The sequence below is a fragment of the Drosophila montana genome, unplaced genomic scaffold, assembly GCF_035044405.1.
Source record: "Drosophila montana isolate Dmon_TW-CO22-7 unplaced genomic scaffold, ASM3504440v1 contig_3833_1, whole genome shotgun sequence".
NCBI lineage: Eukaryota > Metazoa > Arthropoda > Insecta > Diptera > Drosophilidae > Drosophila > Drosophila montana.
The window spans coordinates 2,088,886-2,103,529 of NW_026998704.1; the positions used below are offsets into that span (position 1 = coordinate 2,088,886).

The window sequence follows — 14,644 nt, forward strand, 5'->3', positions numbered from 1 at the left end:
GTATCGATATATCGCATATTCTCGATACTTTCGTTACTCTTATCGATAAGTTTGCTGTTTTTTTAAAACACGTGCAACACATTGCTGCTTCACGGCACCTTATTTTATTAAACATTTCAACATAATCGCATTAAAATGGGTTCGAGAAGGCCCCCAGACGTGCACATGTTTCCCTCGGACCTGGAGTTCGCCGTGTTTACCCCCGAGGAGATACGAAAACTGAGTGTGGTGAAAGTCATAACCGGCCTCACATTTGATGCGCTGGGGCACCCAATACCTGGTGGTCTATATGACATACGTTTGGGATCCTACGGACGATGCACGGATCCCTGTGGGACATGCCTAAAGATGCAAGATTGTCCCGGCCATATGGGCCATATTGAGCTGGGCTCACTGGTCTACAACCCGTTTTTTATCAAACTGGTGCAACGTTTACTCTGCATATTTTGTCTACACTGTTACAAGCTTCAGATGAAGGGTGAGTAGTTGTACACAAAGTAATTTAAGTCACTTCAATACCATTAACCATCAACAGATCATGAGAGCGAAATTGTTATGCTGCAGCTGCGGCTTATTGACGCCGGTTACATTATTGAAGCGCAAGAGCTGGAGCTATTTAAATCAGAAATTGCCTGCCAGAATACAGAGGAGCTGGTTAAGATGGATAACGGCGACGCCGTACATCCACACATTGCTTCGGTCAACGAGCTGCTGGCCAGGAATACGAGCAATGCCAGCAATGTGACCAAAACAAGCTGCTCTTTGCGTACAGCCATTACGCACGCGGCTCTGCAGCGAGCCTCCAGCAAGAAATGCAGGCATTGCAACAAGTCCATGCGATTTGTGCGCTATTTGCACCGCCGACTTGTCTATTATGTGACCATTGCCGATTTGAAGGAACGGTGAGTATGTGGCTATAGTTTCCATTAACATGTTTGACTTTCGATTTCCCTTGATTTTCTAGGTTGGGTGATGTGCCCGAGAACAGTGGTCAAAACAAGGTCATATTTGCGGATGAATGCCGACGCTATCTGCGAAAGATATACGAAAATTATCCCCAGCTGCTAAGGCTATTGGTGCCTGTGCTGAACATGAACAGCAAGGTAAGCGTTACCGGTGACTGCTCGCCAGTGGATATCTTTTTTATGGACACAATACCAGTTACGCCCCCGCGTGCACGTCCCATGAATGTTATTAACGACATGATGAAGGGCAATCCGCAAACGGACATATATGTGAACATTATCGAGAATAATCATGTGCTCAATGTAGTGCTAAAGTTTATGAAGGGCCAGCAGGAGAAACTTAGCGAGCAGGCAAAAGCTGCCTATCAAAACATGCGCGGTGCCAACAGCCACGAGAAGCTCTACAATGCATGGCTGGCACTGCAGAGCTCCGTAGATGTGTTGCTTGATGTAAACATGTCGCGAGACATCAAATCCGCCGAGGGCCTTAAGCAGGTGCTCGAAAAGAAGGAGGGTCTCATACGCAAGCACATGATGGGCAAACGTGTTAATTACGCAGCACGTACTGTCATCACGCCCGATCCCAACATCGATGTAGATGAGATTGGCATACCGGACATATTTGCGCGCAAACTCTCTTATCCGGTACCTGTGACTGAATGGAATGTCATCGAGTTGCGTAAAATGGTCATGAATGGGCCAGAAGTGCACCCGGGCGCCAACTACATACAGGACAGCAAAGGGTTGACCACTTTTATACCCGCCGACAATGCGGCCAAACGAGCCAGCATGGCTAAGCTGTTGCTGTCCAATCCCAAGGACGGCGTCAAGATTGTGCATCGCCATGTTCTTAATGGTGATGTACTGCTGCTCAACCGTCAGCCTTCGCTGCACAAGCCATCCATAATGGCGCATAAGGCGCGCATATTGCACGGCGAGAAAACGTTTCGCCTGCACTACTCCAATTGCAAGGCGTACAATGCCGATTTTGATGGTGACGAGATGAATGCGCACTATCCACAGAGCGAAGTGGCACGTTCCGAGGCCTATAATCTTGTCAATGTGGCCAGCAATTATCTGGTGCCCAAGGATGGTACTCCACTTGGTGGCCTTATACAGGATCAGGTTATTTCGGGCGTCAAGCTGTCCATACGCGGTCGCTTCTTCAATCGCGAGGACTATCAGCAGTTGGTTTTCCAGGGTCTGTCGCATCTTAAAGGCGACGTCAAGTTGCTGCCACCGACTATACTAAAGCCCGCAACGTTGTGGTCTGGCAAGCAAGTGCTCTCGACCATAATCATTAATCTGATACCGGATGGCTATGAGCACATCAACTTAGATTCCTTTGCCAAAATAGGCGGCAAGGTAAGTAAAGACATCTCAGAGTCCCCTGTGAATCATTAACTAACTCCGTAACGCTTTGCAGAATTGGAATGTGGCTAAGCCACGTACACCGCTGTGTGGCTCGAATCCGCTGGAGCAGGAGCTGAGTGAGAGTCAAGTGCAAATACGTAAGGGCGAGCTTCTGGTGGGTGTTCTGGACAAGCAGCAGTATGGCGCCACCACTTTTGGCCTCATTCACTGCATGTACGAGCTGTATGGCGGCGACGTGTCCACGCGCCTACTAACCGCCTTTACCAAGGTGTTTACATTTTTCCTGCAACTCGAGGGCTTTACGTTGGGTGTCAAGGACATTTTGGTCACCGACGAGGCAGATCGCAGGCGTCGAAAAATCATCCGGGAGTGTCGGGATGTGGGCAACAGCGCCGTTGCCGCTGCTTTGGAGCTGGAGGATGTGCCCCCGCACGATGTATTGGCCGAACAAATGGAGGCCGCCTATGTTAAGGACTCCAAGTTTCGAGTTCTACTCGATCGCAAATACAAATCACTATTGGATGGCTACACAAATGACATTAATAAGTAAGTAGCTTAACAACCAAAAATGTATTTATCTACAGATGCTTCCTTTCTTTATAGAACTTGCCTGCCAGGCGGTCTCATCACCAAGTTTCCATCAAACAATCTGCAGTTAATGGTGTTGTCTGGCGCCAAAGGCTCTATGGTTAACACCATGCAAATCTCCTGCCTGCTTGGCCAAATCGAGCTGGAAGGCAAGCGACCGCCGTTGATGATATCTGGAAAATCGCTTCCCAGTTTTACCTCTTTTGAGACATCGCCAAAGTCGGGCGGCTTTATTGATGGTCGCTTTATGACAGGCATACAGCCGCAGGACTTTTTCTTTCACTGCATGGCTGGTCGTGAAGTAAGCCTTAAATTTTGACATAAAAGATTCTATTTGGATTAACAACTCGTTATACTTCACAACAGGGTCTCATCGATACTGCTGTAAAGACATCCCGTTCCGGTTATCTACAGCGCTGTCTTATCAAGCACTTGGAGGGATTAAGCGTTCACTATGACCTGACTGTGCGCGACAGTGACAATAGTGTGGTGCAGTTTCTGTACGGCGAGGACGGCTTGGACATACTTAAGTCCAAGTTCTTTAACGGAAAATTCTGCGCTGATTTTCTTGCACAAAACGCAAAGGCCGTTCTACGGCCCAGCCAACTGCAGTTGATGAAGGACGAGGAGTGCCTCGCCAAGGTACTGCGCCATGAGAAACACATACGTAGCTGGCAGAAGAAACAGCCTGCCAAATTGCATGCAGCTTTCACTCACTTTTCGGAGGAGCTTCGAAACGAAGTGGAAGTTAAGCGACCCAATGAGATAAATACCAAGACGGGACGCCGGCGCTTCGACGAGGGCCTGCTCAAACTGTGGAAGAAGGCCGATGCCGAGGACAAAGCACTGTACCGCAAGAAATATGCACGCTGTCCTGATCCCACCGTGGCCGTATACAAGCAGGATAATTATTACGGTGCTGTTTCTGAGCGCACGCGTCAATTGATCGATGACTATGCGCTCAAGCATCCGTCACAGAAACAAATCATAGCAGATATAATGCACATGAAGAGCATCAAGTCGTTGGCCTCCCCCGGCGAACCAGTTGGTCTAATTGCAGCCCAGTCGATCGGTGAACCATCCACCCAGATGACATTGAATACCTTCCATTTTGCTGGTCGTGGTGAAATGAACGTCACTCTAGGAATACCTCGCTTACGGGAAATTCTAATGCTAGCCTCCTCTAATATCAAGACCCCATCAATGGACATACCCATCAAGCCGGGACAGCAGCATAATGCGGAGAAGTTGCGCATTTCCCTCAACTGTGTTACCTTGGCCAGTCTGCTGGAATGTAAGTTACATATTTATACAGAACTAGCTTTATGTATATTCTGGTCTATCACCACATAGCCGTGCACATCAGCACAAGCTTGACGATGGAACCGGAACGCGCGTATGTCTATGACTTGCACTTTAAGTTCCTACCACGCGAGAACTACAAGGAGGATTACAGTGTGAGGCCCAAGCGTATTATCAAATACATGCATCAGACATACTTCAAGCAGCTCATTCGCGCTATTATAAAGGTGTCCAACGCCAAGAAGACTTCCAAAATGTAAATACACAATTGATATCATCCAAAGTGAATACTTAGCTTAATTTATTCTACAGCGTCGTGGTAGATGAGAAAAAGGAGTCTGGCAACAAGCACGACGAGGACAATGATCAAGAGTTGGATGCTGCCGATGACGTGGGCGCACAAAAGGCTCAAGACAATGATGACGACTCCTCAGATGACGGCGTAAGTTAAATATTCCGTAACAATTACAACAATAATTTGATTCTAATTTATCTGAAAAAGGGGGACGATGACGCGACTGGGATTAAACTCAAGCAGCGCAAAACCGACGAAAAGGACTATGACGATCCGGATGATGTTGAGGAAATAATTGATGCCAATGGTAAACGGGATTTAATCATTTTAATTCAATTGACTAACCTTTAAAACTTGGGGCTTTTAGACGATGAAGAAGAGCCCGATGAAGAGGACGCATACGGCAATGAACCGGCAAACGACGAAAATGCCGAGGTGGACGATAAGTCAGTGGAAAAGCTACTTAGCAACCAAATGGTTCAAGATTACACCTACGACAAGGAGCATCATCTTTGGTGCAGAGTTAAACTCAATCTGAGCGTACGCTACCAGAAGCCCGATCTGACATCCATAATACGCGAACTGGCCGCCAAGAGCATTGTACATCAGGTGCCGCATATTAAGCGCGCCATTATCTATAAGGGCAATGACGATGAGCAGTTGCTGAAAACAGATGGCATCAATATTGGTGAAATGTTCCAACACAACAAAATCTTGGACCTGAATCGTTTGTACTCCAACGATATACATGCTATAGCTCGCACATATGGCATCGAAGCTGCGAACCAGGTCATTGTCAAGGAAGTGAGCAATGTGTTCAAGGTTTATGGAATTACAGTGGATCGACGCCATTTGTCACTGATTGCCGACTACATGACCTTTGACGGCACTTTCCAGCCGCTCTCACGCAAAGGCATGGAGCACTCCTCTTCGCCGTTGCAGCAAATGTCCTTTGAATCCAGCTTGCAGTTTCTGCGCAGCGCGGCTGGCTTTGGACGCCCCGACGAGCTGAATTCGCCATCAAGTCGCTTGATGGTAGGCCTGCCTGTAAGAAATGGCACAGGCGCTTTTGAGTTGTTAACGAAAATTTGTTAATTACCACAATTTTGTTTTAATAAATACGCGCTCCTTTTCGAAGCCAAGTATCGATATTCTTAACTTGAAAGCAGTATCTATCGATTAATTAAGCAACAGCTGATGCGATGTGCTCATTTTGGCCACCTCTAACTGTCAGCTGGTTTACCATTAGTTTGTTTGTGACAGAAAAATAAAAAGCTAGTATAAAATGTTGACTTCAATGGTGAAGGAGCATCATGCTAAGCAATCAAAGCGCAAGCAAGAGCAAGAAGTGCGTCGCAAAGAAGCCATTGAAGCCTCCAACGAGCTTACACAATCGCTAGTTGATCACTTGAATGTGGGGTAAGTTTAATTTTCAGTACCTGTATTAACGCACAAAGACTACACAATCTAAAAAATAGTGTGGCCCAAGCATATTTAAATCAAAAACGATTGGATGTAGAGGCCAAACAGTTGCATGTTGGTGCCACAAACTTTGCCAAACAGACGCATCAATGGCTACAATTGATTGACAACTTCAGCAGCGCATTAAAGGAACTTGGAGATGTGGAGAACTGGGCTCGCAGTATAGAAGGCGACATGCAAGTTGTACAGCAGACCCTGGAGCTTGCCTACAAGACGTCGCGGGCAACGCAGGTGACAACAGGTGCTACAACATCTGCAGCAGCAGCCCCCTCAAAATGCTCAGCACCAGCAGCAGCCAATCCAAATTGAAGACAATTTAGTCATGTGTATTAATACAAGCGACCCTAAAATGTTGTGTAAAAAGACCCGCTGAATTAAGGCAACATGAGCTGATTTGTTTAAAGTAGTTTATTTTATTGTACAATTACTATCTAAAATACACAGTGCAGGTAAAATGTACACTTTGCTGATTCGGTTGCGTTGGCCCACAACTGCATTTAAATACATATTACACGTTAAGCACATTTAAGATGTTACTTTTTTATACTAAAACGTACAACTGGGTTAGTTTAGTTAGTTTATTGTTATCAATTTACGCTGTTGCTTTTAAAATACATATCACAAAGTGTGTTACGCGTGTTGAAGGAGAGGATGAGACGCGTAATATACACGGATGCTCTCTTTGTGGTTAAACTACATTTTACAAAACGTACGAGGGTGCAACATAAACGATATTGTCGAACTATCAACTAATTATGGTAAGGCGTGATGAAAACTATATAATGATGATTATACAGGCGCTGCCAAACAGTATATGGGATATGGGCAGGGATTTTATAACAAAACAATTCAGTCTATATCCTCGTGCTGAGCCTTTGCATTTGTTGTGCAGTTGGCACCTCCACACATAATTGTGGCACACTAGTAACGCGATGGAACCCGGGCAGCTGAGAAAGAATAAGAACAAATATCAATATCATTTTCAAAAACGATGTCTGCCTACTTACGCTTGCGTGGTGAGCGTGAACGGGAATAGCTGCGAGTGCGACTGCGGCTACGTTCGTAGCGATGACGGCTGCGATATTTACGACGATTGGAATCGTATGGTGATACTGACGACGATTCGTCACGGTGGCGGCGACGCGAACGAGAGGTGTCTCGAGTGCTATGGTCACGCTCACGAGAGCGTCTACCCGAAGGGCTGTAACATATTCATCTTAAGAACAAACATTTATTCTAAAGCAATCTACAACAAACCGTGATGGGCGTCCCATGTACACACCAGGTGTGGGCGTGTGCGCGCGCTGCGTTATGGAGTAATCGACGCGTATACGGCGACCATCTACCTCCATTCCAGTGCAGGCATCCTTAGCTACCCGTGCATCACTGAGATTCTCAAAGTATATGAAGCAAAAGCCCCGAGAGCGATGGGTCTGCAAGAATTATAATTGGATAATTCACAGTAAATAGTCGACTAAGCCATGCTCAGTTCTCGGTTAAATATTCTTATTAGATTAAGTCTTAAATTATGCTATTGATAACTGACTTTATCTTTAGCAAACAACAGTAGTTTATAGTATATATTGCAATAGCTGAGAAAAAATTGAGACAGACTAGATAGACAGGGCACAAAACTTTCATTCACTTCGTGAACAAAGTATATAAAAATTTAACTTTAGATGTTGCAGCAAGCCTTTAGTGGGTTGCTAGTAACTTGCATATCAGGCACTCATTATTGCTGCATTTAAATATACTATTGCCAAAAGTCAGTACGCAACTAGCACAAGCTAATGTCCAAGATACAAACTGACCAATTGATGGCTATTCATTGCAAATTGATTTAGTCACACTTACATGAGCATCTATGACCATTTGAATACGTTCAATGGGCCCAAATTTATTAAACAGTTCGCGCACCTTCTGTTGGGTGGTATTGGTATTCAGGCCAAAAACTCCAATACATCGGCTAGCCTGTGGATGATCCTGCGTCAGGACATTGTAATGACTGCCTTGTATAAGACATTGGTTTTGAATTTGGCGCTACTTACGCGTGCCTGACGCATGCGTTGGCGATCCCGAGATGTGCGGCCTGAATAATGACGCACTTGCGGCGAATCTGACCCGGAGCGCGAACGTCGACGATGCTGCGAGCTGGACTTGGAGTTGTAATTGTGGTGACGGCTGCCATAGACTTCTCCGTCCGACCTTGAATGGGAATAGGTTAGATTTTCAATTGGTTTGCTGGCTGTGCATCTTGATTGTAAAAATGTGTGGTTCGGATTTTGACACTTGAGTACTCGAATTGAACTGATATATTTGTGTGGAATTCACATTGCATTTCAGAAACAAACTTGCTTGCTCTTCAATTACTGTGCACCGTGTACATTCTGCTCTGAAAGGTAAACCATTTGTTTCAGTTTTTCTTACATTTTTTAGTATAATATTTTTGGCAAAACTAGAGAACAGAACCTGCTCGCTTGAAAAGCTAAGCCAAATGAAGTATTCCTGATGACAGTTTAAAGACAACCGACAACGAAATATTTCGCCTGCTAAGATGCCTGTCAATCTATACTCGATACTCAATTTCTCATTCGATACTTACCGACGCTGACGGGTACGAGAACTCTCCGAGGATGCCGCTGACGAAGGGGTGGATGTGGCAGAACTGTAAAATGTTCGTACCGTTTGATTGTATACAGGTAGATTATAATACTTGTTTGATTATACCTGTGACTACATTTGTGCTTATCAATGCGATGTAAATGTAAATATTCCTTTTCCCTCCCGTTAACGAGTCCTGTGGACTACATACATACATATGCCAGAGTCACGTTAGAAACACACAATTGGATTACATAGCAGCGGTTCGAGTCATTACTTACCATGTTATGAGGCGTTAAAAACAATTGATAAAAGCCCAATTTAATCAATTTGTATAGTACTTTGCTGCTCTACAATTACTGTCGGAAGGTAAAACATGCAGAAGATATCAGGGCTGCAAGATTATCACAATCGGCGTTTTTAGAACTTGATAGTCCATAATCGATGCAAAGATTATCAGGGCTGCAAAGTCTTCTTCATCGAAATTCTTACAACTTTATTAGTCCGAAGTCATCGAAGTTTTTAGAACTTGGTAGTCCAAACTATAGGTGCCACGATAGTATCGTAATTGTTATTGCAACGAATTTAGTACGAAATTGTTTTAAATGTTCAATTCCATCAAGACATTCAATTTACAATATTAATAATACAATTTACAAGTTTAACATATACTTTATTTAAGAATTGCACATGATTTTAATATATGACAGTTTAGAGTCACTATAGTCTTTAAATGTGTTTTTCTCGAGTTTTGAACAATATTGACCTGATGACCTACCAAAACTGTAATCTGGCGAGCGAATTCTAAAATGCTTAAAAAATCAAGTGAACGCTCTAAATCACAAGTAATCATTTTATTTGCAATAATTAAATCAGTAACTATATGTAGGTATATAAATTTTAGACATTTTTTTTTAGCTTTTAAATTTTTTGTATTTTGATATATAAAGGCATACCCAATCGTATATATGTATGTAAATCCGGAGTACCTTATAGTCGAGAATTCTTCGTAAACCATTACAACCAGTTAATAGATGTGGTGGAATGCTTAAAAGTTTCGGAGCTTTTAACCAGAATTAGTAGAATACTAGTAGAATCACACAAGCAAAAGTTTTACCAACACAAATATGGAGTTACATTTTAAAGCTTACATTTATATTTATCAATATAAACAGAAATACAGTCTTTGATCAGAACACACACTTTGTTACTTTAATTATACATACGTATGTACATATATGAATCACAGTTTGTAAATATAAAAATACTCTATAGGCGACTATTTAGTTGTAGTTGTAGTACCTACTGAACGCATCGTGTTTCATACCAATGTAATTGTAAAGCATTTTCCGCTCCTCGTCATACAGGTTTGTTATGTTTCTGACCATTCGATCGTTATTGTAGGGATTCTTTGGCGGAGCCTCCAGCAGATTGCCTTTAACATGCCATTTCTTTTCGGAAAAAAATGTTTTCACTCTGGCACGCAAGCCAGCGCCACTGAATGTGGGTTTCCGAAATATTTCACACATATTCTTTTTGCCGTACTTGTGGAAAATACGGTTCAAGGTATCATCTACTTCTGGCTGCTTACAATAATAAATATACCATAGCTTGCGATCAGGTGCCCGCATATCAGTGAGACTTAGGACTCCAAAAAACTCCACAATGGAGGGATCACATTTACTTGTTTCTTCAGTTGGCTTAATGTAGAACATGCGATGCAAATATCTTTCAAATTCATCATCAAAACTTTTGTCGGCTGCAATAAAATCAGTTATTGTATTTCTCTGAATGATTTCGTGCTCTTCTTTAAATTACCTTCTGACGCCATTTTTTTGTATGAGAGCGTTACACTATTTTCTTGTCCTGTGTGTGAATTATACTTAACCAAAAGTGCCGTTAGCTTGTGCTTAAATAGCCAATGCTGTCATTTCAATTTATATGAAATATGTAAAAAGCTGCGACTTAATATTTATTTCGCAACTATGCCTGGTCAAAAGCTGCTTTTGTGAAAGTATCGATACTACGTTTTTGCGCTGCCAGACTGTTTTAAAAGTGTTAATTAAACATTTTGAATCCTATACAGATTATGGTTTATATTCAATTATCAATTTCAATTGAATCATTGATAAAAATCAGTTCACGTTTATTGACCGTATTAATTCAGCTTCAGATAAAGATGCTATAAATTTTCAACATACACTATTTTGTCTTTATATTGTAAATTAAATTAAGAGTGAATTAGTATTAAAATTAGGTCATAATTCATAGCAATTTGTGAGGAGGTATCGATTCCCAGTTGTAAAGCGCTGCCAATGTTTTGAAAGATTTACAAGCAGGTTGGCAGTTCTTAAACCCACAGCTGCTGCTGATGCTTGATTAATTTGTTATTCAACCAGCCCCGTTAACAAAAAACAATGCAAAATTGTATGAAACTTTTGCCGCTTGCACTAAAGTGCAATCTGCGAGCTATTAGCACAACTGCACCAATGGCTGGAAAGCGAAACTTTCGTAAATTTAATGTATACGGCAAGCGTGGAACACGTGTGGTGAAGGAAGCGCAGCGGACGCTAGCAAATCCGCCGGTGGCCATACACAAACGAGGAGTTCGTGATACAGGCATAACAGTTAATGGCCAATTTGTGGAAATACCAGAGAAAATACCCGACATTATAGTGCCAGATTTAACCGGCTGTAAATTGAAGCCTTATGTGTCCTACAAAGCTCCCGAAGTAATACAATCGGAATTTACTAGTTTGGATCTCTTCAACGCCGTCTATTCGCAAAAGATTATAGAGGACTTCAAGGCTGGCAAACTGCAGGCCGATGGCAGCGCGACGGAACCTTCACCCGACGAACAGCTAACGCCAGAGATAGCTCTGCAGCGTGCGCGTAAAACGGGCAGTGATATTTTTTAAACATGCACACATATGCCTATAAGGTTTATTATTTGTTAAATATGTTGGGTTTCTATTGCTGTATGTACTTTTGACGATAATTGTAGAGTTTGCGGAGCCATTTATCGGCCTTTAGGTCAGAATCGGCTAAAAACTGCAAGCGGTAAAACAAATATGTTAAATAAAATGCACCCAAAAAATAAGAAGATTAAACTCACGTTTGGATGAAATATATCATCTTCTTTTGATTGAACAACATCAATAGGCTTGGTTATGGAAACTGTTTCCCTATTTAAATCAATTATTACTTTGTCATCTTGCGCCTCACGGTCCCGTGTGCTGAAGAATGCAGCCGGCTTAAAGGCATCCTCATCAATGGTTTCCAGAGCCTTTTGCACTTTTGCATCCAGCAAGTCAATGGCTTTCATGGGCGCGACAGTGGATGTGGTGGCCTGGCGCGATGTGCTGTCGGCACTGGGCGCTCTTGTTGTGCGTTGTGATACGGACCGGGATTTCGATTTTCGAGAATCGACGTCCCTGCTTTTGCTCTGTCGGCTTCTTGAGCTGCTTCGGGAACTCTGCGGTGTTGTGCTACGAGATGAGCTTCGGCTAGTACTGCGGCTACGTCGATAATACTTTTTGGATTTCTTAGACTTCTTTTTCTTTGACTTTGATCTGTTCCTGCTGCTACGTGAGGGAGATTTTGATTTGGAACGGTAACGTTCCCGTTCCTTATCCCGTTCTCGATCTCTATCACGGTTTCTATCTCGCTCCCGATCCCGATCCCGGTCGCGATCTCTCTCCCGCTCTCGTTCTCGTTCGCGTCTTTCACGCATTTTTTTTCTTAGTGTCGGCACAGCCTGATGCCTTAAAAGTAAATTACTTAACATAAATGTTATTTGACTTAACAGAAGACATTCTGACTGTTGTTAACAGTTGAAAATAGCACCTTTAAAATCTGTCGAAGTTAATATTCGCATACGCCAAGATTATATTAATCAATCGAAAATCAAAACAATCAAAAATTAATTATAGATAACTAAGCTATTTACATTTGAATATTAAATATGTATTGGAGGAGCAACTTCTGTTACACGAGGAGTAATTCTGGCATGTAAAAATTACCCTTATGATTAGGGATATTTGAGGAAACTTGTTAGTTAGAAGGGAAATTTGTTAGCGCTAAGTTTTAAAATTCTTTCGAAGGGAAAATCAAAAGTTGAAATTTTAGCGCACAGAACGTTATCAAATATGACATACAATTTCTATTCATAGACCAATCATGCTGAATTAGTTTTTCCAACAAATCTATCAAATCTGAATGCAATAAATCAAATGTCCTAATCGTTCACCGGTTATCAAATATAATGTTATAATAATATATGATTGAAGCTTTAACGTTATATATTGGCTGATTAAACAGTCTTGGGGGTATATAAATGCTTGCCGAGCTTCATTTGTTCGCAATCAAATTGCAGCGGTCAATATAAATAGTTAATGGTGTTGAAAATGTGGCTGTTCCGATTCCTGGTAGCTCAGCTCATTCTGGCCTTCATTGTCACGGCCTTGCCCGCCGATGTCGGCCGAAGTAGCTCACTAACAACGGTAAATTCTAAATATTTACTCTTTAATTTAAACTCGCATTTCATATAATATTTTATTGTATATATAAGGTGTCTATTGTAAAAAAATATGGCTATCCAATCGAGGAGCATGAAGTACAAACGTCCGATGGGTATCTCCTAACAATGCATCGCATACCCTACTCCAAGAACACAGGCGACACAGGTCGTCGTCCGGTTATGTTCCTGATGCACGGTGTCCTCTGCTCCTCATCGGACTGGGTCTTAAGCGGTCCATCTAATGGCTTGGCATTCATCCTATCTGATGCTGGTTACGATGTTTGGATGGGCAATGCTCGCGGCAATACTTACTCGAGAAAACATGCTAGCAAGTCACCTCTGTTACAGCCTTTCTGGAACTTCGAATGGCATGACATTGGTATCTATGATTTGCCCGCAATGATGGATTACGTCTTATACCATACGGGCGAGGAACAACTTCAGTATGTCGGCCACTCTCAGGGCACAACATCATTCTTTGTGCTTAACTCAATGATTAAGAGATTCAAGAGTCGCATTCGGTCAGCACATTTGCTGGCACCGGTTGCCTGGATGGAACATATGGAAAGTCCGCTGGCCAAGATAGCAGGACCTTTGCTTGGACAGCCCAATGCCTTTGTCGAGCTATTCGGCAGTGCCGAATTCTTGCCCAACTCCAAGGCTATGGATCTAATGGGCGCGCTGCTATGCCACGATGAGGCAATATCTCAAGCGATTTGCTCAAATGCGCTTTTCCTCATAGGAGGATGGAACTCGCCTTATTTGAACGCCACAATGATTCCGGAAATTATGGCCACAACTCCAGCTGGCTGCTCAATCAACCAAATCTTCCATTACCTACAAGAATACAATTCGGGATATTTCCGTCAGTTCGATTATGGCTCGACCAGAAACAAAAAGGACTATGGCAGCAAGACACCACCTGAATACGATGTTGAGGGAATGGACGTCCCAATTTATCTCTACTACAGCGATAATGACTATTTCGCTAGTCTTATAGATGTCGATAAACTTCGTTATACAATGAATCCAGATTCCCTAAAACGCGCGTATCGTTTGCCTGAGGCGAAGTGGAATCATTTGGACTTTCTTTGGGGATTGAATGTCAAGGAAATACTTTATGATACAGTTCTTGACGACATCGTAAATGCGTAGTTCGCAATAATAAAGACAACACCTCCTATACATTAGTGTTTTATTAGTGCACGTTTATCAATCTTTGCGGGTTTACCGTTTAAAAATACTTGCAGCTGTTTTTGCTCATAAATTAAGTGTGTAATCTGATAAGAAAAGAAGGGACCATGAATGAAAACTTGTGGGTCAAATTTATCTGAATATATTTTATATAAAACATAAGAATTTAAAAAGTGTATGTAATCAACAATCTAATGATTAACCTTAACTTTCAAACTTGTAAATACCATTCCAAACTTGTATAATACCATTTCCTCTTCCCATTTACAAAAGAAAAATAGAATAATAAAATATTTGTATTGCATGCACATATGTATGTGTCTG

At 42.4% G+C, this 14,644-nt stretch overlaps 7 protein-coding genes across 9 annotated transcripts; 4 read left to right on the top strand and 3 right to left on the bottom strand.

The window, feature by feature from the left end:
- Positions 1-73: 73 nt before the first annotated feature.
- RpI1 (RNA polymerase I subunit RpI1) lies at positions 74-5,682 on the top strand. Its single transcript, XM_064696000.1, has 10 exons — positions 74-478; positions 536-902; positions 965-2,330; positions 2,392-2,885; positions 2,943-3,228; positions 3,294-4,221; positions 4,281-4,485; positions 4,542-4,671; positions 4,732-4,831; positions 4,892-5,682. Exons 1-10 carry the CDS (start codon positions 136-138, stop codon positions 5,617-5,619), a joined length of 4,947 nt encoding a protein of 1,648 aa, XP_064552070.1. The 5' UTR covers positions 74-135; the 3' UTR covers positions 5,620-5,682.
- A 75-nt stretch (positions 5,683-5,757) lies between these two features.
- Blos1 (biogenesis of lysosome-related organelles complex 1 subunit 1) lies at positions 5,758-6,530 on the top strand. Its single transcript, XM_064696008.1, has 2 exons — positions 5,758-5,943; positions 6,003-6,530. The coding sequence occupies exons 1-2, from the start codon at positions 5,810-5,812 to the stop codon at positions 6,313-6,315; spliced, it is 447 nt and encodes a 148-aa protein (XP_064552078.1). The 5' UTR covers positions 5,758-5,809; the 3' UTR covers positions 6,316-6,530.
- Positions 6,531-6,570: 40 nt separating this feature from the next.
- On the bottom strand, positions 6,571-9,027 carry tra2 (transformer 2). Of its 3 annotated transcripts, none has more exons than XM_064696001.1 (8): positions 8,889-9,027; positions 8,734-8,810; positions 8,609-8,671; positions 8,055-8,211; positions 7,861-7,989; positions 7,264-7,439; positions 7,014-7,207; positions 6,571-6,953 (listed from the first exon to the last, which is right to left on the bottom strand). In XM_064696001.1, exons 1-8 carry the CDS (start codon positions 8,889-8,891, stop codon positions 6,928-6,930), a joined length of 825 nt encoding a protein of 274 aa, XP_064552071.1. In that variant the 5' UTR covers positions 8,892-9,027; the 3' UTR covers positions 6,571-6,927. The 3 variants fall into 3 exon arrangements, with proteins under 3 accessions (XP_064552071.1, XP_064552072.1, XP_064552073.1); XM_064696002.1 differs by having other exon boundaries at positions 7,861-7,977; positions 8,889-9,026; XM_064696003.1 differs by lacking the exons at positions 8,609-8,671; positions 8,734-8,810; positions 8,889-9,027 and adding an exon at positions 8,434-8,567.
- A 760-nt stretch (positions 9,028-9,787) lies between these two features.
- Positions 9,788-10,568, bottom strand: LOC135437913 (uncharacterized). Its single transcript, XM_064696007.1, has 2 exons — positions 10,426-10,568; positions 9,788-10,366 (listed from the first exon to the last, which is right to left on the bottom strand). The coding sequence occupies exons 1-2, from the start codon at positions 10,436-10,438 to the stop codon at positions 9,891-9,893; spliced, it is 489 nt and encodes a 162-aa protein (XP_064552077.1). The 5' UTR covers positions 10,439-10,568; the 3' UTR covers positions 9,788-9,890.
- LOC135437911 (U1 small nuclear ribonucleoprotein 70 kDa) lies at positions 10,426-12,377 on the bottom strand. The gene is made up of 2 exons (XM_064696005.1): positions 11,723-12,377; positions 10,426-11,658 (listed from the first exon to the last, which is right to left on the bottom strand). Exons 1-2 carry the CDS (start codon positions 12,338-12,340, stop codon positions 11,578-11,580), a joined length of 699 nt encoding a protein of 232 aa, XP_064552075.1. The 5' UTR covers positions 12,341-12,377; the 3' UTR covers positions 10,426-11,577.
- mRpL41 (mitochondrial ribosomal protein L41) lies at positions 11,025-11,736 on the top strand. The gene has a single exon (XM_064696006.1). It carries the CDS (start codon positions 11,025-11,027, stop codon positions 11,523-11,525), a length of 501 nt encoding a protein of 166 aa, XP_064552076.1. The 3' UTR covers positions 11,526-11,736.
- Positions 12,378-12,952: 575 nt separating the features above from the next.
- LOC135437812 (lipase 3) lies at positions 12,953-14,311 on the top strand. The gene is made up of 2 exons (XM_064695885.1): positions 12,953-13,109; positions 13,178-14,311. Exons 1-2 carry the CDS (start codon positions 13,002-13,004, stop codon positions 14,279-14,281), a joined length of 1,212 nt encoding a protein of 403 aa, XP_064551955.1. The 5' UTR covers positions 12,953-13,001; the 3' UTR covers positions 14,282-14,311.
- The last annotated feature ends 333 nt before the right edge of the window (positions 14,312-14,644 follow it).